This window comes from Mus musculus, chromosome 13 (genome assembly GCF_000001635.26).
Source record: "Mus musculus strain C57BL/6J chromosome 13, GRCm38.p6 C57BL/6J".
Classification (NCBI taxonomy): domain Eukaryota; kingdom Metazoa; phylum Chordata; class Mammalia; order Rodentia; family Muridae; genus Mus; species Mus musculus.
The window spans coordinates 8,692,649-8,717,500 of record NC_000079.6 but is presented as its reverse complement, the minus strand read 5'-3'; the positions used below and the strand labels follow the sequence as shown (position 1 = coordinate 8,717,500).

At 43.3% G+C, this 24,852-nt stretch overlaps 1 protein-coding gene across 5 annotated transcripts in view; it reads right to left on the bottom strand.

The window, feature by feature from the left end:
* Positions 1-24,852, bottom strand: part of Adarb2 (adenosine deaminase, RNA-specific, B2) — a 566,237-nt gene that overhangs the window by 51,262 nt on the left and 490,123 nt on the right. For all 5 annotated transcript variants that reach the window (XR_382016.4, NR_110345.1, XM_017315647.2 and 2 more), the window contains exons 5-7: positions 19,713-19,881; positions 15,770-15,921; positions 3,733-3,901 (exon numbers count right to left, since the gene is read on the bottom strand). Coding sequence is in view for 3 of the 5 variants with exons in the window: in XM_017315647.2 (XP_017171136.1) it covers positions 3,733-3,901; positions 15,770-15,921; positions 19,713-19,881 (490 nt within the window). In the remaining 2 variants the exon portion in view is untranslated. The remainder of the gene's footprint in view (positions 1-3,732; positions 3,902-15,769; positions 15,922-19,712; positions 19,882-24,852) is intronic.

Here is a 24,852-nt window from a genome sequence, read left to right as displayed (position 1 = left end):
GATGTGGGGGCATCTCTAAGCCCTGGCATCCATCACACTCCTCTGTCCTGTCCTGTCTCTACCCATGTCTGATAAGGAGGGAATGAGTGGACAGGAACTGATGGTGTGAACACACATGGTGCCAGGGGATTGATTTCTGGGTGAATTCAGGGAGTGGTCTCTTGGCAGCCAGCTGTAACAGAGACATTACAGTTTCCTCCAGCATTTTCCTTCTTTAAAAAATGGGGATGGGGATGTGTGAATATCACTGGGAAAGAGAAACAGAATAGACATAGTGGGTGCATGGTGAGGGGAGGCTATTCAGGGGTGGGAGGATGGGAATAGGAGGGATCAGGTGTTTCCACCTGAGGGTGGAGGGAGAGAGTACTGGGAGAGATAATTGGAATCAAGAGCATCTCTGGGACAATCTAGAAACACAGGGCAATGGAAACTCCCAGGGATCAATGAGGGTCACCCCAGCTAAGACTCCTAGCAATGGGGGACATGAAGCCTGAACCAGCTATCTCCTATAACCAGGCAAAACTTCCTGATATTGGGAAACTAACCAAGCCATAAAACTTTTGACCTACAATTTGTCCTGCCTACAAGATTTGATGGGGTAAAGGTGGTACAGAAATTGTGGGAATGGCCAACCAATGACTAGTCCAGCGTGAGACCCATGGCATTAGAAGGAGCCCAAGTCTGATACTGCCTGAAGGCTGGATGGCCAAGAACCAGAAGCTGGATTGTCCAGTGACTCATGATGGAACCAAACATGAGTGGCAAAAACGAAAACAAAACAACACCAGCAATAAAACAAAACAACAAAAAACAAAAAAGAAAAGAAATGATTGGCATCTAGCAGAGAGACTGCCATCAGAAAGACTTCACCCTCAATTTATGGAAACAGATGCAGAGTCCTACAGCCAACATTAAGCACAGCTTAGGAAACCCTGCAGAAGAGAGGAGGAAGGATCCTAGGAGCCAGAGTGGTCAGGGACACCACAAGAACAACCACAGAATCAACTAACCTGGGCTCACAGGGGTTCACAGAGACTAAGCTGCCAACCAGGGAGGCTGCATGGGACTGACCCAGACCTTGTGCACATTTATTACAACTGTGTTGCTTGATGTTCTTGTGGGACTCCTAACAGTGGGAGCAGGAGCTATCTCTGACTCTGTTGTCAGCCTTTGGGGTACTTTCCTTCTACTGGGTTGCCTAGTCTAGCCTCAATGGAAGAGGAGGTGCCTAGTCTTACAGAAACCTGATATATGTCATTGCTGGTTGATATCTGTTGAGGCTGGCCCTTTTCTGAAGGGAAATGGAGGAGGCATGGAGGGAGGGGAAACTATAGTCAGGATGTACAATAAAATAAAATAAAATAAAATAAAATAAAATAAAATAAAATAAAGTAAAGTAAAGTAAAATAAAATAAAGTAAAGTAAAAGGCCTAGAAGTCAGGAGTGGAGAGATGTTCTAGAACCCAGGGGCTGAGATGGGAGCATCACTGGCAGTTTGGACTTCATAGTAAGTTCTGGTGTAGCTTGTGCTACATGGTGAGTTCCTGTTTCAAAAACACCAAGAGAAATCTGACTGTGATGGTATAGACCCTTAATTCCAGCACCCAGGAAGTCAAGGGAGGTGAGTCCTTTGAAGTCAAGAACAGCTTGGTATCTACACAGTGAGTTTCAGGACTGCTAGCATTTTACATCGAGACTCTGTCTCAAAAACAACAAACAAACAAACAAACCTAAAATAATCAGACCAAACCAAACAGAAAATCTCAACTATCACCACCACCACCACCACCACCACCACTACAACAATACCAAGAGACAACAGTCTACAATTGACTATCTCTGGACTACTACAGATATCATTTGATTATCCCTGGAGCTGGTGCAATATGGACTGCTTTTTTTTTTTCTAAAGGGGATTTTATTAAAAAGATAAAACCCTGTCTTTTGAGCATTACCATCAATAGACTTGCCAGCAACCAATATAAGGTGGGTTTTGTAGCCCCTGTTTAATTTATTGTCTATTGATGTTTAATATCTCTGAGACAAGACTTCATTTCTGTAGCATTAATTTACTTCATTTTTCTGTGGAGACATAGAATTAACTTAGAAAACTAGCGTTGTCTGAGGGTATCAAGAGAATTTTTGTAAGTGAAAAGTCTGTTTTTTCCCCTATTACTCCAAGAATAGATGAAAATATTGCAAAGAGGAATACATTTTCTTTTCAAAGATGAGCTGTTTGAAGACTATCTTGGCTGTTCCCTGTGATACAGAAATCACTGCTTTGATTTATGGTCATTGAGCCCTCTCTTTGTTCTACCAAGCCAGGGGCAATCAAAGTCAGAGCCTAAATAGTACTCCTTTTTCTATAGCTTCATGGTAATTTCCCACGAGAATTTAGAATCACTGTTGATAGAGGCTCATGTTTTCCCTGCTGTAGCCTCAGAATCCTCAGAGAGTGGTATCCAGGAGGAAGGCTACAAGGCATCCTCTACCCACTTGAAACCTGGGATGTTGACTTCTGAGGGTTGAAGTGACACTGTATACACTACATTGTCTCATGTCTGACGTCCCCACCTTGAAATGCAGGTAGAATTTAACCCTCCTCTCTCCTGGTTTTGTGTTCTCTTCAGTAGAGTGAATGCCATCTCTTCAGGGTATACAACTTCACATAGGCTCAGTGGGCTTATGTATCTTTGTCGAACATGTGAGATATCCCCAGTCTTGGCTGGGTACCAGGAATATAACCTGTGCTTCCTGGGGCTTTGATTTACTGGAGGATCTCTTGGGATTGTGGGGGACAGCTTGTCTTATACTCTCTAGATCCTACTATTGGTGTCAGGAAGCTGAGGATGTTGTATGTAGATGCTTCCTACTTTCCTCCGGTCCTTGGCCTTTGTTTCCCCTCCAGCCTCTCTAGCCCATTCCATGTGTGTGTGTCAAGACCAAGATCTCCATTTCTGAACTAGCTGCAGCCCGTGGAGGCTTTAGAAACACCTTTTGTGTAAAGTAAAAGATGTGGCAGAGAAAAACCCACTTGGCTCCCTGATCAGGTCTGTGTTCTGGCAATGATCACACCATTCAGAGATGGCAAATATTTTTTCCTCATAAAATTAAGGTATCACAATCACTGCACCATAAGTAGATTAATCCTTAAGTCAGAGGTTTTGAATGTTTGCTATGGAAACTAGAAATTGCTTGGAATATGCGCTCTAAAGGTGTTTTTGCCTCAAGCACATGGGATGAAAATAAAGATGGACAAAGACTGGGGCGATGACTTAATTGGTACAGTTCTTGCTGCTCAGACATAAGGGTCTGAATTTTACATCCCATAACCCACATAAAAAGCTCAGTGTAGTGGTGTGTGTTTATAATCCCAGTGCTGGGTTGGGGGCATCACAGATAGGAAAATTCCTGGCACTCTCTGGTCAGCCAGTCTAACCCATTGATGAGGTCCAGGTTCAGGGACAGACTTCATCTTAAAAGATAAGGTGGAGAATGACTGGGAAAGGCACTGAGCACCAACTTCTGGTCTCTGCATGCTGCTCTATGTGTGCACTTACACAGCATGCACATACATGGGAACATGTACATGAAGGCCTTAGGCACCCGAGTCCCGGATGACAAGCGCTCTGGCCCCACTCAGTGCAAGATGGAGTTTGGACCTGCTACTTGGCTGTCCCTGTTGGTGTCCATAGCTGATCTTTGAAAGAGAACAGCTAACTGGGCTCTTACCTGGCAATCTTGTCTGTGCAGGACATGGTGATTAGCTGCTCCCCCAATAGGATGCCATCCCACGTCTGGACTGCACTGGGGCCCCGCACAGGGACTGTTCCTTCCCCAGACTCAATCTTGGTGCGCAGGTGCCCTCGGAACTTCCTGACGATGTGTTTGCTGCTGTTCACTAGGAAAGAAGAAGTGACTGTGAAAGATGTCACTGGCCCAGAGACACAGGGATTGTGGAGGCAGAGGGAGGAAGTATAACAGACAAAGGCTGGGCTCAGGAGGCAGGTCTTAGAAGTGAGTGCAGAGTGGAATTTATTTATTTTAATAGCAACATGGTTAAGATCTGAGCTGCAGATTTGAGCCTGAGGTTGGCCAGACAACTCTGGCGTTGGTGGAGAGCAAATGTCTGAGAGACTCTCTGGGGTCACATGGACTCTGTTTACCCCTTTTTGATGCACAAAGCCATCATTGGGTGGTTTGTCAAAAACAAGTCTAACACTCAATTTGTGGACATAAAAGTGTAATTTTTATACATTGGGAAACACAGCCGGATCACCATAACTACAGGTTTTGTAGGTTCAAAAACATTTGGTTCAAAACTTGCATTTGGTCTTTTTCTTGTTATTCTCCCCTAAGCAGTGTAGTACAACGGCCACTTTAAAAACTACATCAACATTATATTGGACATTATAAGTAATCAGCAATGATTAGAGCTTATGGGAGGATGTACATAGGTCATGTGCAAACACCACAGCAATTTTATAAAGGGCTGGAGCATCCGTAGCATCTGTGGGGAGTCCCGAACGATCTCCACAGATACCCAAGGGTACAATATTGTTCTTTTTCAGTCTTTCTGATTTGTTTAAAATAAATGTTAGCAAATATTTAAGGATACGATGATACCAGCTTTATATAAACCTTTCTAGAGAGAACAAAAAGGGAAGAATGTTTTCCAGCCCAGGGTATATGCAGATGCATACCCTAGAGGGGTAACTGAGAAAGAAAGCCATAGGCCAATATGCACATAGATTCTAAGGAAGCTTTTACAAATCAACTGCAACCACATAAAAGAGATACTTGCTTATGGTCAAGGAGGCACTTTCCGCCCAGCTATTAACAACTAACTGTAAAGCCAAACCTAGTTTCCAGGTCATTAGAAATAGTTGTTGGGTGGGCTTGTGTCTCAAGCTGGTCGAGATTTTAATTCTGGTGCCACTACTTCCTAGTCATGTAATGGAGGGAAAGGAACTTAAAATCACTGTGGCATGATCATTCCCTCTTAAAATAGGGGTATCAATGGCGCTTAGCCACTAGGCTGTAAGGGTTAGGGAAGCTAGTAGGTATAAAAAGACTGGTGTAGCCTAGACACCATGATCAGAGGGATGACTAAAGAAAATGGAGTATAAACACGCAGTGGAAGTTTATACAGCTGTGAGGAAGAACATAATTTTCATTTTTCGGGAAAGCAGAGGGGACTGGAGGTCAGCATTGTGACAATTAATATCAACTGCACCTGGCATCAATTAAAAGCACACACACAATCATTATCTCTCTGTTCTCAACTGTGGGTGTGGCTACCTGCTTCAAGCTCCTCCCCGGATTTCCTGCAGTGAAGGAGAGTGACAGTTTCCCCTTTAAATTTGCTTATGTCAGGGTATATTGTCCCTCACATCCATGGGAGGTGAAACTAGACAATCGTGTTAAACAAAACAAGGCAGGTTCACAACCAATATTACATATTTCCTCATATGTGCAGAATCTTGATCTAAAAATTTTTATGTGCATTATGGAAGTAGGAAGGGAATTGAAGGGATGGAAAACAAGGGGTTGGGGGAGAAAGACAAATAGCAGGTGTTTTCTCTCATACAATATAAAGTAGAAGGGGAATTATTCAGAGGGAAGATGGAGACCAGTGGACTTGGAAGGAAGGATGAAAGTGGATATGAAGACATTACAATGGTGCATATGTGTAAATCATCCTTACCAAATGCATGCTTTTATGCAGTAATGGAAGATATTTATTATCTATCTGTCTATCTGTCTATCTATCTATCTATCTATCTATCTATCTATCTATCTATCTATCTATCTATCTAATGCTCCACTCCACATATATCTCAAAAATACTTGCGATAACTTGACTTCAATCCTGAACTTTCGCACAATTCAGATGGGTTCTTTCCAGTAGTGACTTTCTGTGACAGACAGTGTTGGGAATGGAGAAAGGAACCCTCACAGCTTCAACAGTGTTGTCCAAAGGTCAGAGAGACTTTGCTCCTCCTGTGGGGGGCAGATTGTCAGGGAATGTGGTACTTGCTGTCTCTCTCTTCTGTCAATCATACTGTTATTATACTCAAATGATGGCAACTATGTATCATTTTCCAGGCCTTGAAAGTTGCCTATTATTTTTTTAAAAGCTTTCTAAATCTTCACCATCTGTTAATGTCAAGGAATAAAAATGCCTGGATTGAGGTACAATATTTCCTAGGAGCTGACTCAAAGTTCTGAGGTTAGATTAATTTCACCTCAAGAGCCAGGTGTGGGCGACGCTCCTGAGCAATCTCACTCTTGCCTTTTCTAGTGTGATCCCTGAGGAGCCCGCTTAGGCCCAGGGTGAGCTGAAGAGCAGTGAACTCCTATAAACCATTTCCTCTGGCTCTGGATCTTTCTTGGCTAATTACATGAGGCAGGGGGGAATTGAAGATGCCACTTCAAGTCTAATGAAATGCCAATATAACCAGCGACTGCAGGGGATTGACCTTAAAGAATCTGCAGTGGATTGAATGTCCTTGAGACAATGAAGATGTGAAACTTTAAAATCCTGGCTGTCATGTATCCATAGATACTCCCAAGTCCATTAGAACACTACAAATTCTTATACCCAGAGACCATCAGCTGCATCATTTATTATGTTTATTAACTTAAAAATTCTTATTATTTTGGATTGATAGTAAGGAGATTAGAGTAGTAGTATGTTTTAGAAACTCTTCGGGTGAATATTTAATTTTTAGGAGAGGCTCAAAAGGAGTAGTGACACAATTAATTAAATACAATGGCTGCCCCAATGGTATAATTGTCTGTCTGTCTCTCTCTGTGTAGATATCGGAGCCAAACATTTAGAAACAAGACAATTTAACAAACAAAAACTCCCAACTCCCTACAAATGTACAAGAAAAGAAGAAAGTATTTTAAAATACTAATTAAAAAATTCAAGTTGTTTTCAATTAACATATCTTAGAAAGTGTATTTGTGAGATGGCCCATCATTTTCTATAATAAAACCTCTAATAGTTACCCAGTGTTTATGTAGGCAGTCTTTGTTTTATTTGCATTATGGCATTATGAAAATGTATTACTGTACAATGCATGAACATGATCCTATGTAACATGTTTCTCATGTTTCTCAGGACTCAGTAGGGCATCAAGATAGGAATTTAAGGAATGGTGTTTTATCTTCCCTGAATTTCTACAGGATTTTGGCTGCGTTCTGGATCCTGCCCTTTCATACAATGAATGTGACTAATTTAGCATGAAGGCATTAGGCACCCAGCACAACACTGTAGATACATATTTATATAATCCTCTTCTTTTATGGCAGCTTGTGGAAGATTTATTACAAAATTTAATATGCCAAATCATTGGAAAATGATGGGAAGAACTGGATTTGCCAGGTTAGTTCGTGAAAGGAAGATTTGTAAAGAGACCACTGGTGATTTGAGAGGAAGGCAGAAGCTGTTCGGCCATGGTGATGCGCGTAGGTCCTGATATTCTTCGCTTATATTTAGGATCTTTTCTACAACCTATCATTATTATTTTTAAGAGTTTCTTACAGGTACACATTATGTGTTGAGGATATTCCTTCAGCCCTTTTCCTCCTCTGCACCCCATTTTTCTGTGCTATCTCACTTTAATTGGCCCCTTTTATTCTCGTAGACAATTTCACGTATACACTCACCTAATAAATACACGTATGATTTAATGTGGCCACATCACGTTAGCTTCAGAAACCATAAATGAGAGAGAATACTTAGAAGAATGAAAGTTTCTCTCATTATGCTTTTCTCACTAAGCATAAACACCAACCCAAGTGGATCAAAGATTGTCATATAAGACCTGAAACTCTGAAACTGTCAGAGAAAAAAAACCAGTAGGTAAAATACTTTAAGATACAGATTTAGGCAAGGACTTGCCAAGGGAAAGGCTGCCCAGGAAACAAGTCCAACAGTCAACACATCGGACCTCATGAAATTAATAGGTCTTTTTCATAGCAAAGGAAACAGTTAAGTGAATGAAGAAACTGGCCATCTAGTGGGAGAAAAATCCTTGCCAGCTCTCCATCTGACAGAGATTTAATATCTAGAAGAAGTGACTTTCTGACATTTGTCTCCACCTCAATGGACCTCGGCCTGCCTGGGACAAGAGGAAGTCACAGGATTGAGTAGTTTTGAGTTTTCTGAGAGGAACCGATCCTCTTCAGAGACTGTTGCCAAAGCAAATTTTCTCTCTTTCTGCATGTAACATGGCATGCTGAGAGTCACGTGTCCTGCACAGAACACTGTGCAGTTTTGGCAGATACTCAGTCATACTCTGTTCTCCTTGAAGGCCTCCCTACTATGAAAGAAACAAATGACCAGACTGGTCAAGGTGTGATTTAAGGCAGTTTTAAACCACTGACCCAAAACATGACTGATAGTTTGATCTGCTTCTGTTGCAACAGTATCTTGGCCAAAGGAAAAGTCTGACAGAAATCAAAATTAGAAAAACTTCTCAGGTGACTCCATAGATAAACCACGATGGGAAACAACTTAACTTAGTACATTTTCAAGCTTGAAGACATGTATCCCTAAATGTCATAAGCCAATTGTCGTTGATTCTGTAATTAAACACCTTTGATCTATACAGACACTGGTAAAAAGTAAAATAAGGAAACAGACAATTTCCAGATATCCCCCCCAAAAATCAGGACTTGTTGATAACAACTTGTTGATTGTCTCTTGGTCTTGAGAACCCTGCATGCAGCCTCAGGGAGTTGGGATGGTCACTTAGAGATGGACACATAGGACTCGAGGGACTCACGCAACTTCCTGAGCTGTGAGGTAGAAAGGTCTCTGGTAGAAGGAAGCTATTGTGTATTGTTGGGGAGTTGAATATGTCCTCCTTAGAAACGCTAAGTGAGGCGATGATCTCTTATAGGCCTAATGGTTATGTGATAGTGACCCCTGAGGCAATGCAGGCCATTGCTGTTGCCCTTGCTTTCATCTTGGTTGAAGGTAAGCTCCTGCTATTGAAGACACTATGCATAGAGGACCCAGGACTTGGGTGATTTGAGATGCATCCAACTTTAAAGCCTCTATTTTGTTGCCACCTATGAACAGCAATGATTGGCATGACAAGATATCTATATGGTGAAATGGTGGTATTCAGTGTTGGTGGTAATCAACAGCTACGTGGATTAAAGGACCACTCAACAGGAGGGAAATCATGCCTCATACTAGAAACCTAGCCAACTACCTGGGGATAGTGAAGAGTCATGGATCTTAGAAGAGAATCTACCACTGTCACTTTGCTAGACAAACATAATTGCCAACTATGTCCTGAACCTCATCTCTGTACCCAGATACAGGTGTGGCTGTCACTACCACCAAAGAAGCTTCTCTCTTCAGCAATGGAGGCCATCAGAGAAAACCACAACCAGACACAACGCAGAGAATGGGCCGTTATATTCTAGACTCAGTAAATACATGCAGCCAACACAGCTCCTACCCCTATGGCTCATGGGGCATAGCAGTAGAGGAGGGCAGAAAGATGGTAAAAACCACAATACAAGAAGTCTACTTTGAGACTGCCTTTCCTAGAAATGGCTGCATAGGCAAGACCTGAAAAAAATGACAACATCAATAGACATGCTACTGTGGAAGGGGGCAGATATCTTGGGGTCCCATCCCTGACAAAGAGCTACGGGCAACTAATGACTGCTGAAAAAAGAATTAGCCTCTCCCAGAAACCAGCATTCTAATTGGTTATCTAATACAAACTGGCCAGCCCTGAAAACCACATACACATAAACAACAAAGAGTGAACTCAGTAGGCTTTATTTATATATTTGTGCAAAAATGGACTCATCAGATTGTGTTTATATATTTGTCTGCCTATGTATGTATTTATGTATGTATGTATGTATGTATGTATGTATTTATTTATGTATGACCTATGATCTATCATCTATCATTCATCCATTGTCTGTTTATCTTCCCCTCTCTCGCTCTCTTTTCTCTCTATCCACTCACCCATCCATCTATCAGTCCATCCATCCATCCATCTATCTATCCATCCATCCATCCATCCATCCATCCATCCATCCATCCATCTAACTAGCTCTATAATAATCAGAGAAAAAGAGACTATCAATTTGAGAATGTGGGTGTGGACATGAGAGAGGTTAGAGGGTAGAAACATAAAGAGGGCCTGGTGTGAGAAGAGGGAAGGAAGGAAGTATAGTAATTACATTTTAAGTTAAAATGTATTAAAAATACAAAACCCTGGAAAATGTTGGGGATGTAGCTCTGTTTGTAGAGTTCTTGCCTTGCATGAATGAAGCTTTGAGATAGATCCTCAGCACCACATAACCTGGATGTGGTTATCCATACATATAATTCCATCAGATCAGGAGAAATACATGGAGGATCAAGAGTTTGAGGTCAATTTTGACTACATAGCAAATTAGAGGTTAGTGTAAGATTTCTGAGATTCTGTCTCAAGGGAATAGAGTAATCCAAGCCAAATAAAACCACAACAAACAATAAACAAACAAGCAAACAGACACAACACACCTTGAAAAACCTAAAACTCTAATTTTTCCTTAGGATGCTCTGCTCTGTGTTCCTACACTAATTAAAAGGAAGGAGAGCAGTCCCCGTTAAGTAGTTATGTCTCTTAGTCATGGTGTAGGTGTAGACGCTGATAAATCTCAGTATAGGACTACATGGCCCTATGGATGTATGTGTTTGTTATGTGTTATATGCATGCACGTGAGCTTGGGTACATGTGCTTGTACATACATACTTATACATGTGTATATATGCATGAGAGAGAGAATGAATGGTCCTGCCACAGTCTGGAGTTCATAAAGGTCAGCACACTCCAGGCTCCAGGAGGAAGAGCTGTGCAATAGCTCTATTGGACCTAGTGACTGAGTGGGACTAAAACCAAACAGAGGTTCAGTGGGTGGTGCCCTCAGAGCACTGTGCTGGGCAGTGACAGAAGCTCAGAAGACAGATCTGTCCCAGAGCTTCCTTTGCTCTGCGGTGCCTCTTAGATCCCAGATGAAGATCTCACCGCGTGTGCTTGTACTTTTTGGCTTCTGTGCATAATAATACCACGCTGACAGTTAGGGTCAGGGAAGATGGCTTCCGATGTTTTGTTTAGGAACATGGACCCTGAACTGCTGGCGCAATGAGGTTGGAGTTTCTGCAAATGAAATTGCAGAGAGTAGATAGTGCTGGCTGTGGCCCTCTGGAACTAAAGCTGACTGGATTCTTCCCAGCGTCCCTCTGTAAGTGTTCCTATAGGGGGACTGTCAACACTGTCTTTGGTCCTTCCCTTGCTATGGAAGGAACCCCTAAAAGCTAAGACCTGTCCACTTGAATTCCACTATCCATCAGTCCAGCCCTCCTTAAAGGGGAACAATAATAATTAAAAAAAATTCAATGTAAAAGTGGACAGCAGGGAGTGATCGCAATCTCTCTAAGGTGGAAATTGAAGACGCTGCTCCTGAGAGTGTCTGTTTTCCTCAGGAAGCATGAGGGATGCTGAGCAATCTCTCTGTAGGCTCCTTCCCAGCAGAGGACAGCAGGTAGTTTGGCTTTTCTTGCCCTTGTGGAGTGATGAGGGGAAAATGGTCCATGGCTTTTAGCTGATGAGTCCACTTTGCAAGCCTGCAAGTGCCCGCCTTCTCTGCACTCCCGGGTGGGTCGGGAGACACCCGCTTAAATCAGAGGCCTGCGCGCACTGGCATCTCCCCTTGCTTGCCACATCTGTAGCAACACCGTGAGGAGAGGCCTCATTTTTCTCCTTCTACCAGCATCTGCCACTTCTTAAAAGCACCGTGAAATAAAAGGCGTCTGTGTGTGGAGGTGAGCCTCAGGGGGCCTCCGGGAGTGGATGCTTTGCTTTTCTAAATCACTGACATTGCAAGTTGGAACTGAGGGCTGAGAAGAGAAGCCACACTTGGTGCCTGATGTACAGAGACATGGGAAACCCAATGAGCCAGAATGGTCCCCACGGGGGACTGAGGCAGGGTTGACATTTTTGTGGTCCTCACTTAGCCCTCTCCTAACTCCTGCTGGGGCTACATGGGCCAAGGAGGAAGCTGAATAAATTAGACTTAACTCCAAACATTTCAAAGAGCTGTTGGGAAATGGGCCAAATTTCACAAATTTCTAGGGCAACTTAGTATCATGCAGTTTGATGAATATTACTAAGGAAACGAATCATCTCCTTCCTCCCTTCTTCCCTCCTTCTCTTCCTTCCTTCATTTCCTTCCTTCCTTCCTTCCTCCCTCCCTCCCTCCCTCCCTTCCTTCCTTTTTTCTTTCCTTCCCTCCTTCCTTTTAATCTCTGCCTAAATGTGTCTCTGTTTCTGCCTCTTTCTATCTGCCTCTGTCTCTCTGTTTCTGTCTGTCTCTTTCTCTGCCTCTGCCTCTCTCTGTCTCTCTCCCCACTCACCTCTCTCTTTCCATGGTTTTGTATATGAGCTCACATGTGTGCATGTGTGTGTGTGTGTGTGTGTGTGTGTGTGTGTGTGTGTGTGTGTGCGCGTGCCTCACCATCAGGAATGCTGGGCTTACGGATACCCCTGACGTGGTTTCAGGGATTGAAACTGAGATCTTCGCTCTTGCAGCGGAAGTACTTTACCCACGAAGCGACCTCCCCAGCCCAAGGTGCAGCACACACTGGCCTCAGGTTCATCCTCTGAAGCTTCGGCCTCAGCGTATCCTGGGCATGGGCATCGCCGTGACTGCCCACATTATTTTTAGAAGCATGATGCAATGGTTAATTTTTTTCTAATTTTTTAATTAATAATTTTATTCATTTACATTTCAAATGATACCCCTTTACTAGTTACCCCTCCACAACCGCCCTATTCCATCCCCCTCTAACCCCTCCCCTTTGCCTCTATGAAGGTGCTCCTCCACCCACTCAACCACTCCTGCCTCACCGCTCTAGCATCCCCCTATGCTGGGGCATCAAGCCTCCATAGGACCAAGGGTCTCCCCTTCCATTGATGCCAGATAAGGCAGTCCTCTGCTACATATGTATCTGGAGCCATGGATCCCTCCATGTATATTCTTTGGTTGGTGGTTTAGTCCCTGGGAGCTCTGGGTGGTTCAGTTAGTTGATATTGTTCTACCTATGGGGTTGCAATCCCCTTTAGCTCCTTCAGTCCTCCCCTAAACTCTTCCATTGGGGTCCCTGGGCTCATTCCAATGGTTGGCTGTGAGTATCTGCATCTGTATTGGTCAGGTGCTGGTAGAACCTCCCAGGGAGCAGCCATACCAGGCTCCTGTCACCAAGCACTTCTTGGCATCAGCAATAGTGTAAGGAATTGGAGTCTGCAGATGGGATGGATCCCTATGTGGTGTGGTCTCTGGATGGCCTTTTTGCAAGGTATGATGATCATATTCAGCTTCCTCCTCCTAACTCCTCCTGGGTCTACGCCCTTCCCTACCCATCCAAAATTTGATAGTCAACTTGATTAGATTAAGGAACATTTAGGTTAGTGGAACACACTCTGGATGTTCCTATGAGAGCATCTCCAGAGATGATGACCACACCAGGGCTCCAACCTGACAATTGGAGTAATTCTTTTTTTTTTCCTTTAAATTTATTTTTATTTCATGTTCATTGCTGTGTGGCCTGCATGAATGTGTGAAGACATCAGATCCCCTGGAACTGGAGTTATAGACAATTGTGAGCTACCATGTGGGAGTTGGGACTTGGATCCTCTGGAAGAATAGCCAGTGCTCTTAATCTCTGAGCCATCTCTCCAGCCCTGGAGTAATTCTTAATGGTTTTGAAACACCATGGACTAGTTGGAAGTGGTAGAAAACAGGAGATGGAGCCTTTGGAAACAAGAAGTCACTGGAGGTGTGTCCTTGTTTTATCTCTGCCTTCTGCTTCCTGATAACCATGATGTGAACAGCTACCTTGCCTTCCTTGTCCAGTAGGTCTGACATTTCTGAAAATGTAACCCCAAACAAACCTTTCCTCATGTAAGCTGCCTCTGTCAGGTGTTTTATCACAGCAACATGCAAACCACCAACACACAGATAAACTAAACATGTGCATATGCGTTTCTATATAACCACAGTTAACATTATCTAGGGGTTTGTTTGAGCTAAATAAAACGTAAAATACTTCATGTAAAAATAAGATGTAATAAAATAATATACATATGTATATTAAAGGGATCTGGTCCTAATACAGTTATCAAAGCATCAAATATTTCCTGTACTCAGAGGAAGTCTCTAGTGGAAACACAAACACACACCGTGCTTACCAAGGCTCGGCTCCAACCCTCTTTTGTTTCTTGTAGGTGAGGCTACACTTATGATCTAATCATCAAAGTTAGAAAAAAATGAACATTCACCAAGTGCTGGCTGTATCCCAGGCATGTGTAGAGGATGCTCACTAAGACAATGAGGTCACTGGGAGGAAGTAGTGAGTCTTTACATGAGTGTTTAGCCTATTTATCTAAACCCTCAGACTGAACACTTTCCTAACCTAAAGTTTTTAGAAAAAAAGTGTGTGTGTGTGTGGTGTGATAGGAACTTTCTTTGCAAACTTGAAGACCATGTAAACATGGTGCAGTATTGCACATCTGTAATCTCAGTATTCCTAAAGTGAGATGGAAGGCTGCGAGAAGAGAATCCCAAGCCCATGGACCAGTGAGTCTGGTATACACAGCCATGAGCAACAAAGAAGATGGTCTGTCTCAAACAAAGTGGAGGGTGAGGGTGATGCTGAGGTTGTCTTCTGATCCTTGTAGGTATACTGTGTGCCTATATACACATATACATATACATGCACACACATATACACACCATACTTACAAATAAACAAATAAGTCAATAAATAAACGGTCTTCTGAGCTTGCAGGTATATTGTGTGCCTGTACACACTTATACATATACATGCAAACACATATACACAACATACTTACAGACACATAAATAGGTAAGTAAATAAGCAAATGGTCTTTTGATCTCTACAGGTGTACTGTGTGCCTATGCACACACATGCATGCACACACATATGCACACACATCCTACACATAAATAAACAAATAAGGGAAGATTTGAAATGGAAAAAAGTCTGGAAGAATCTATGTATGGTATGCACACAAATGTGTATAAGATGTATGCATGTTACAATAGTAGAATATAACATCATTTAAGTGAGAAGGTGAGAGTCCTTGATTTTTCTCTTGGATCATCAAGATGCAGTGTTGTCAATGGTTCCAAGGAGGTGTGAGCATCTGCCTTGTCCTGGGCATGCACAGTGGTGACAGAGGTGACTGGAGCTGTGGGTCCTAGTGAAGGGCTGAGCAATGGAATTTTTAAGTTAATTGACACTACATTGGCCCCTGGCTATGTTGCAAAATTTGAGTTTCTTTCTCACCCAAGTTGCAGACGAAGGCAAAAAAAGAGCTAGTTTGAGCTTGCCTCTACCCCACAGAATTCTCATTTGCTTTCTCTTTGGTTCCATTTTCCAGCTTGGGATATAGGGAATGTCTGACCTATTAAAACAGAGCAAAGTGCTATGGCAATTAAATAGCTAATTTTAGACCCCGGACTACTTTTCTGCCAATGACCTGAGCAATTCAGACCGAGGTTTTGGAGGTATCTGGTGAATTGTAGCTGTGATTAACTTCCATCCATCCCCACTACACTCAAGATGCCTGGGCCAAGCTGGCTGGGCCAGAGCTTAGCCAGAAGGAACCCGGGTTGGCATTGTTTATGGACAAAAGGAAAATATATAGTTTCTTACAGTCTGTGGTGATTTCATATGGAGAGTTGACTCTGGCATCTCCACAGGGGGATGTGCTCACGTAGAGATGGAAGAGGATGTTTTCTCGCAGCCTGTAACCTCCTTCCTTTAAACGTATGAATATTGATCTCTCGGGGTCCTCTTGATGCTTGCTATGGACACAAAGAGGACGTAGGTCACTGATAAGAAAACAAATGAAGACGTTCCAACAGGAGCTTGCTTTTATCTTGCTTCGTAGGGTGACCAGTTCCCCAGTTTTTCTTGTATGCATCATATGCTGCTTGTCCCTTGCATGAACATTTTGGAAACAGGCCACAAACTCAACAGAACTGTTTCCATCTCCCCCCTCCCCGATCATTCACACCCCCACCTTCCCCCCTCCCCGATCATTCACACCCCCCACCTTCCCTCATGCATGTGTGGTGTTTGTGTGTGTAGGTCAGAGGACAACCTCAGTTGTTATTCCTCAGATGTCAGATGACATCCAGACATCCACTTTTTCTTGACACAGGGTCTCTCATTGTTCTGGAACTCACTAATTAGGCTAGGATGGCTAATGAGCCCCTGGGGTCTGCCTCCTCCTCCTCAGCTCTAGAATTACAAGCATGTGCCACGATGCCTGGCTGTGTTTGTTTGTTTGTTCAAGCATGAATTCTGAGTGTCATATTCTGGTCTTCATTCTGTATGACTATTTAACTTTACAAATTGAACGATCTCTTCAGCTACTAGGCTGTTTTAAGTTTATCTTTTATAAGCCAGTTATCTACCATAAAACCATAATCTTCTGTGCTTGCAAGGCCCCATTCATGGAGTGTCCTGGGGCACTGCTGACTAAAGTAGTTTTAGTGGGTACCAATGCGTACAGTAGAGGGAAGAGGGATTTTAAACAGTGTCTGAGCTTGGGCACCATCAGACTAGGTGGAAACAGCAAACAATGCAGAATTGGCTTTTCTTTTCATCCAGGGCAGATCTAGAACAAACCAATGCCTCCTGACCTTGGAGCTTTGTATTCCTATTGCTCCAGGAAAACCTTCTTCATAGTGCCTAACCACACATCTCAGCAGCCTGGCCTTCCAAGGAAGTGATGATACACAGTAGGCATTGAACAACTGAGCTGTGCTCTCCTGGGCTCCTTGCAAGCTTCTGGAAGTTTATTTTCTGCCATTTTTTTTTTTTTTTTGCTATTTATACACATTCTACCCCATTGGTGATGGATTCTGTGTTGCAGGGCCTTGAGATCTCACATGCAGATGAATGGACACGCTCTCCCCAGGAAACCTTGAGGCTATGACAAGCTCATGTGCTGCCACATCCTTCTGCCCAAGTGGACTTCTCCATCATGTATGGATCTTCTTCCATAGTCCTGGGAGTGACTGCACCCAGCCTTGGATCCAGTGCAAGGCCAGGCCCATTGAGGAAAAACCTTACTTGTTCTGGAGGTCCTTTGCAACCACGGTTGGTACCCTCCTGCAGAACACTGGTGCGATGTGACTGTCTTTGACTTTTCCAGACAGTTGTGCAAGTGCCCAAAATGCTGCTAAATCTGGGCAGAGTTGGCCGAATGTCTTCTGTGACAGAGACACATTCCAACTGAGCAGCTGGGGTTTCAGTGGAAATCCTTCCCCACATTTGAGGGATTTCCAGTTTTCATCTCTTTCATTTGACCCTTCACCAGGCTTCCTGGAACGGATGTGGCAATAGTTCATGCTGCTGTTCACAGTCCAGAGGTTCAGATAAAAATTAATTGAGTGTATTAAGGCATTGCCTTTATTCGAGTCTGTTTGGCATATGTTTAGGCCTTTCTTCCCTTTGTGTGACTTCTGCACATGCTAACAAGGTCACATGAATGAGCCACTGACTAAAGCCTCTCTGAGATGCCATTATTAGTAGATTTGAGAAACCCTGTTTCAAAGGATAAGAAAGGGTGGATGGTAGATGCCAGGGAAGAACATTGTGTCAAAGAGAACCACAGCAATTAAACTCCTGTGACAAGCTTGGTTCAGGAATGTGTATCACATGTATCACATGATCAAATCTACCTGTGCTTCTGCAGGAGTTTGATTTGTCTTCCAGAGAGATTCCTGTTCATGTGGCTGCCTGCTTTTCCCAATGGCGGCCACGATGACATCAGAAACTCCAGCATTGGAGCACATTTCTTAGTACCTCTTCACTCCAGAAAGTCCTTATTAAAATGTGTATGGGAGGCTTGAAAGATAGCTTGGAAAACATAAGGATCCTGGTTTGCTCCCTAGAACCTATGTAAAATAAGATCTAGGTTTGTTGGAATGTGCCTTTGATCCTATTGCTGGGGGCGGGGGGCAGAGAGACAGGGCCAATTCCTGTGCCTTGCCAGCCAATCAGCTTACCTTATTTGGGGAGTTTCAGGCCAGTGACTTGTCCTGTCTCAAATCAAACAAAGTAGATGGCTTCTGAGGAATGACATCTGAGGTTATTCTATTACCTCCACATGCACACATATACATACACAAGCACACATATGCACACACATGTATATGCACACATAAAATGTGTGTGTGTGTATGTACCAGGAAAGAGGTGAGATATTGAAGAAGTGAATATCAATTTTAGTCACATTGACATCTAGAAGTCTAGAGAATGGGACATATTTGGTAATGTGAGTATGTGAGAAGAACAGAGGCCATCAGAACAGAGTGGCTTGACCTTGTAGGACAAGGCCTACAAATATTGAACATCTATATCAAGATTGCCATTGCGTATTTTGTAAGAGCAGCTTTGCCTTTGGTGTGCACAATGGAAACAGCCTGGCCTGGAGATGAGGACAAGGGACAAGAAGTAAACCGACAATCCACTTATGAGCCTGGCCCCTGAGAAATGGCCCTAACTCAACACGAAGAACCCTACCTACACTGTCTAAGAAACTGTGCTGGCTGAGAAATTCCTCAAACCAAACTGACCAGGGAGCAGAGGGGACCTTTTTCCCTTTGTAGACATAACTGAACTGTGAGCCCTGCTTGAGGTGGACACAATTTGTCAGAATTGAGTAGACGTGTCAGTGTCAACCGGGCACCTTCTCATGGCTGAAATTTTACCAGAGAGCAAGCACATCGATCCAAATCATCCCACATTGTACCAAACACACGTTCAATTCAATCAATGGAATTACAGTTCCATAGAGCAATGTCTCCTGTTTCCCAAGAGATAGTGAAGTCATTGCTTTCTTCCTTTCTTCTCTTTCTCCCCCTCTACTCTTCTTCGCCCCCTTTCTCCTTTTTTTCCTACTGCATCTTTTTTTTTTTTTTTTTTTTGTCCTGGTCTCTCCCTTCTTGAGTGTGCTCTTTTTGAAAAAACAAACAAAAAACAAACAAACAAAAAAACCCCTATGTGATCTGTATTATGAACTGTATTGTTGTCTTTTTCCATTGAGGTTTATAATGTGAGTAGCTGGCTATATAAACAGATTACTGAAGGTATGGAAGACCCAGGGATGGCTGTGCTTGTTGGTCTTGCTGACACTTGAGTTTCATGAAGGAAGTTGTTGTTTGAGGGATGTTGTAGTAGTTCCCCAGATGCTTTAATTGAAAAATAATCCAAACTGAATGAGTTGTGACAAGGTGTATTTCTATGTATCTATGCCTGCGAACTTCTGTGTGATGGTGGTGGTGGTGGTGGTGGTGTGTGTAACTTATAGGCAAACAGGGTATTTCGTGAAGTAAGATGTTGTGTGTAATGTAGACATCTAGAAATTTAACACTTCAAGGTCTGTGTGGTACTCAAAGGGTGTTCCAAGTCTGAATAAAAACAGATACTATGTGGTACACAGTCACTTACTATGTATGAGGTCTACCAAGATAAGTGGATGACATGCTCTGAGCTGGCTGTGGGTCTCCTTTCCACTACCTGGTTGCCTGGCTTCTCACTAAGTGAGGTGTGTCAGTCCAGCCCATGCCAGGGGCCCCTTTACCTCAAGTGCAGCTCCAGCTGAGAGTAGAGGAAGTGAAGAAATGCCCGCCTCGCCACGATCTCAGCATGACAGTCGTTGACAACCAGCCCCTGGTCACTGATGTGCTCACCGCTGATACACTTGGTCCCAGAGGACAGAACGATGACCTGCGCTTGTTTGGTGTCCAAGCCTAGGGGACACAGAGGGTGCTCAGAACAGCTTAGGCTTCAAGGACCCCACTGTAAGGGACTTTTCAACCTTCCTGTAGACACCAGTCTTGGTGCTTATATGGCGACATCCATGGTAGTATGGTAATTAATCTTCATTGTGAACTTGACTATATTTAAAATCATATAGGAGACTTGTTAGACATGCCTCAGAGTATATTTATGTTTCCAACAATGACCAACTGATGGGAAAGTTTCTTTCTGAATGTGATAGCACCATCCTTTGGACTGGGAACCTTCATGGAACAAAAGAGGGTAAAGAAAAAGCAAGTGGAGTATTGTGGTGGTTTGAATATTCTTGGCCCAGGGAGTGGCACTATTTGGAGGTGTGGCCTTGGTGGAGAAAGTGTGTCACTGTGGGTGTGGGATTTTAGAATCTCATCCTAGCTGCCTAGAAACCAGTCTTCTCTTATTTGCCTTCAGAACAAGATGTTGAACTCTCAGCTTTTCCTGTACTGTGCCTGCCTGGGCACTGCCATGCTTCTGATAGTGGACAGAATATCTGAACCTGTGAGCTACCCCTAATTAAATGTTGTCCTAGTAAGAGTTGCCTTGGTCATGGTGTCTGTTCACAGTAGTAAAACCATAACTAAGACAAATATGGATAGTCCCCTTTTCTTACTTCCCAGCCCACTAAGATGCAAGATTCTCTGTCTTATGGACTGAAATCTCGCAAACCACAGTAAGAAATAAATATTTCCTCCCATTTAATTGTTCTCAACTACATTGTACAGCCATGCAAAAGTCAGGTTCTGTTTTGATAGACATCATTCTGAGAGCCGGGACTAGGAACAGCATGGCCATCCTTGAGTTTTGCCCCAGTGGCTGCTGTTCTGGTAGGAAGTAAGGATTTTTGTTGTTGTTGTAGAATCTGCGGAAATATTGATATTAGAAAAAAAGGAGTGACAGTTGCAGCCAAACCTATCTCTGGGGGGAGAAAAGGGAGCCACTGCAGGGGCTCCTGCTGACACTTTAAGAGGTTGGGCTCTCAATCATATGTGGCATAACAACAGGAATTTAACATTCAGAAGTTTTGCCATAGGTCCCTGCCCTCCAGAATGACAGCTGTATCTTCTGAGAGAGAGAGAGAGAGAGAGAGAGAGAGAGAGAGAGAGAGAGAGAGAGAGTCACTGACTGGGAAGTGTTTGACACAGAACACAGTGAGGGCCCAAGAAGAAGTCCCAGCCTGGCCTCTGCCCTGTAGACATATTTGCATTTTTTTTGAAGAGGTGGCCCTAAGTGTGATTTGAATATATGTTTGTCACAGGCTCATGCATTTGAAAGCTCACTTCCTTGGTAGCAGTGCTGTTTGGGAAGGTTGTGGACAGGATTGACATTTCATAACTGGCTGCATTTCCAAGTCACTGTTTGCTTTCTGACCATGGGCACAGCATTAACAGCCATCTCTTGCCAATATGTCTTCTTGCCTTTGGAACTGTAGGCCACAGCAAACCTGTCCTTTCTTATGTTGCTTCTTGTGAGGTATTTTTCCACAACAATGGGAAAGGTTACTAGGATACAAGATGCTAGGGAGACACCCGTGCCTACTTGCGGTCTATGAACATTGGCTTTTATTTCCTCCAGCTTTCAGGATCCGTGTGAGTAGTGGCATTCAGATGACCTCATTCCTTCACCTTCTATCCAGAATGTGCTTCTCTAAGTCCTGCTGACCCCTGACTTTGTCTTACTTGGCACACTCGAACACTGTGGGGACACCTGCCCTTTGAAGTCTAGTGCCTCAGTAGAGGTAACTGACTAAGTAGAGTACTGATGTCTTTAAATGTCAGTAGAGGTCTACCCTGAAGCTGAAACAAGGCTCAGTGGTTTGGAACACTAAAGAGTGTGTGTTTTATGAACATCTTGTACCTCGAGAGCAAGGTGAAAGTGGAATATAGCTATGGGGTCCTTGTTTAGGTTGCTCAGGGCACAGAAGTATGAAGGCTTGTGACATGGCACAGAGTCAAGCTTAGAACATGTCTGCTCTACGGTTACATTTCATAGTCTGGGGCTGGGGCTGAGGAATCAATGTCTGAAGGGAGTACCCCTCCTGTAGGTTGTCCGGTTTAGGGTTGCAGACCATATCAGCATGGAATGGTCAGTGCAGACAGAATGACCTGTCTCACTCTGAGGTTAGCACAACTGACAGCATTCTTGAGAAGGAGCTTTTAGCTGTGCCCATGGCATCTGCTTGAGATCTGGACTTGGCTCTGATCTCATTCCAGGGTGGGGGGTGGGCTGTGATTTAGGGGCACATGTCTATATGTGTGTCTTGAATCTTTAAATGTCTTTTCTCTTTGTATATGTTCATTGCACATGGCACTGTAACTACACAAGAAATATGTAAAATGCTCAACTGTTTATACATATATTATAATACTTCCCACTCACATTGATCTCTTCACCCTTTCTTCTCCTCATCTGAGCCTCATGAGCATCACCTTTTTGGTAAGCATCCATTGTCTCACTTTCATGTCTTCTTGTTTTGTTTTTGGTTTATTTTAAGACTCAGTTGATCATGGATAGATGGGTATCTGCTGGAGCATGGGCACTCACCAGTGGGCACGCCATGGAAGACAATGGCTTCTCAGGGAGGCACCAGCCCACTTGAGTCCCTCTCCCATCTATGATGGAATATTGATGGACCCACTCTCGTGCAGGCGGCTGCAGCTGCTATGAGCTCATGAGTGCAACGGCCATGTCAGGCCCAGAAGACAGCACTTCTCAGCTCTGCTTTCCATCATCTGGCTCATACAAAGGGCACTTTAATACAAGCAAATATTGTACATTGGATACGTTTCTCTATAAGCTCTACCTTCATGTTCTCATTCACTCCTATTACTGTCCTCTTTCTTCCTAGATATTTCCGATTTTATTTTTTGTCACATATATATGTATTGATACCTATTATTATAGATACCTACTATTTTTATATAGAAAACTAAAACCATATATATGTATATGCACATATATCATACATGCATCACATAATATATGATCATATATATGCATATGCATGTATATATACATAAATATATATTTAATATCATATATAATATGTATGTGTGTATATATACATATATATGTATATATGATTTTAGGTGTCTATATAAAATTTTTATTTCCCAAATCTTACACCTAAGAATAATGCCACAAATTCATAATAACAATGGAAGTGCAGGACATTCACATTGGAAGTCCTAAAGCTTTCTTCCTGCCACAGAAGCTGCAGGATAGACAGGAGGAAGCAGGTAGCAGAACTTCCTTCTGCGCACACTCAGCCCTTTCTGTGTCTGAGAGGAGAATCTCCCCCCAACTCTGTGAGGTTGCATAGAGGCACCAAGGGAGCAGCTGCAAGTTATGTCCCTCCTTGCTAGTCTATTTAGGGGTGGTAGAACTGCAGATGTTTAGGGCTTATAAAACCCGAGAAGCATATCATTTTTTGGTGGAATGATTTATAGAACGGTGAAAGTGAGCTTCTGCCTGTGCCCAATGGAAAGAATTATAACGTCTCTGTCAGGATTGCCGGAGGCAGTTTGTAAGATACCTCCAGTTATCATCACCGTGCTTTAGATTCTCTCAATACATGGTGAGAGCAGAGCATTTTGAGGCTACACTTACTCAATGGCTACTTAAACGAAAATCTCTTTGAGGTGTCGAAGAGATGGCTCAATGGGCACACTGCTTGTTGTACAGATATGAGGATCAGCTCTGAGTTTGAACCCCCAAAAGCAACCCCAGCACTCCTTCAGTGAACCAGGAAGTGAGGACCAGCAAAGTCCTGGGAGCTTGTAGGACAGCTAGCCTGCAGGGGCAAACAAGAGACCCCTTTTCCAACAATGTGAAAAGTTAGGACTGACACTGGAGGTTGTCCTCTGACAGATACACAGACAGACATACACATCACACACACCACATACACACATACCACACACACAAACACAAAGAGCCCTGCACACAGATACACACATGCACATACCACACACACACACACACACACACACACACACACACACACACACACCACACACACACACAGCCCCGCACACAGGCACACATATTAGTGCACATAAGCTCCCTAAATAACCCGTCTCTGACCTATAAAATGGGGGCTACTCTCTTCCATGGATATCTCCAAATTTTTACCTTCTCCTTCCACCCAAATTTGATCAATTGTTACGAGTTGACAAATAGTCTAACTAGCATGAAAAGAAGTCCTGGACATTTCATGACTCACTTTTCACAAGACACCGCCCATTTGCTCATAGCCAAAGGAAGGTTGTTAGCACAAACAGCATGCTGGAATCCTTGAAAACAAACCCTAAATTTAAGGGCTTTAAAATATTATAAGGATGAACACTGTCTGGGGAGACTCCAGAAAACTAGGAATCTAAAATTATTCCTCTGCCCGCATGGATACGTGCGAATGTACATGTTCTGAAACCAGAATTTCCATGAAATCCTCTAAGAAAAAGCTCCCTAGGAGACTGTAATTAGAGCGATTGTGTCAGTCCGTGTTGGAGAGTCCAATACAAGCTCAATTTTCAAGGTCAAGGGGGTGGGATCAGGATGCTCCCCAGCCCTGCTGTGTACGCGTGCACACTGCTGTTTGCTGAAGTTTGAATTCTGTGTGGTGTGTAGTCTGTGCAGAGTGCTGGCTTAGCCTCAGATTTTTTTTTCTGGACTCTTAAATTCTTTGATAAATTTATGTATGAACCATTTCTTTAAAGAGATGATATGTAAATTGCCCCCCCCCCCCACCCCGCGATGGAGCAGAACTTCCATTTTTAATAAGATTTACTTCTCCAAGTGCAAACAGTGCAGAGAGACTTGCCAAGCACTCATGCAGACGCGTTCTAAGTTGAGAGTTGTTCCAGTGAGGACTAGATGCTGAAGCCTGAGTGACCTCTATTTCTATCTTCTCCCCCCCCTCCAGC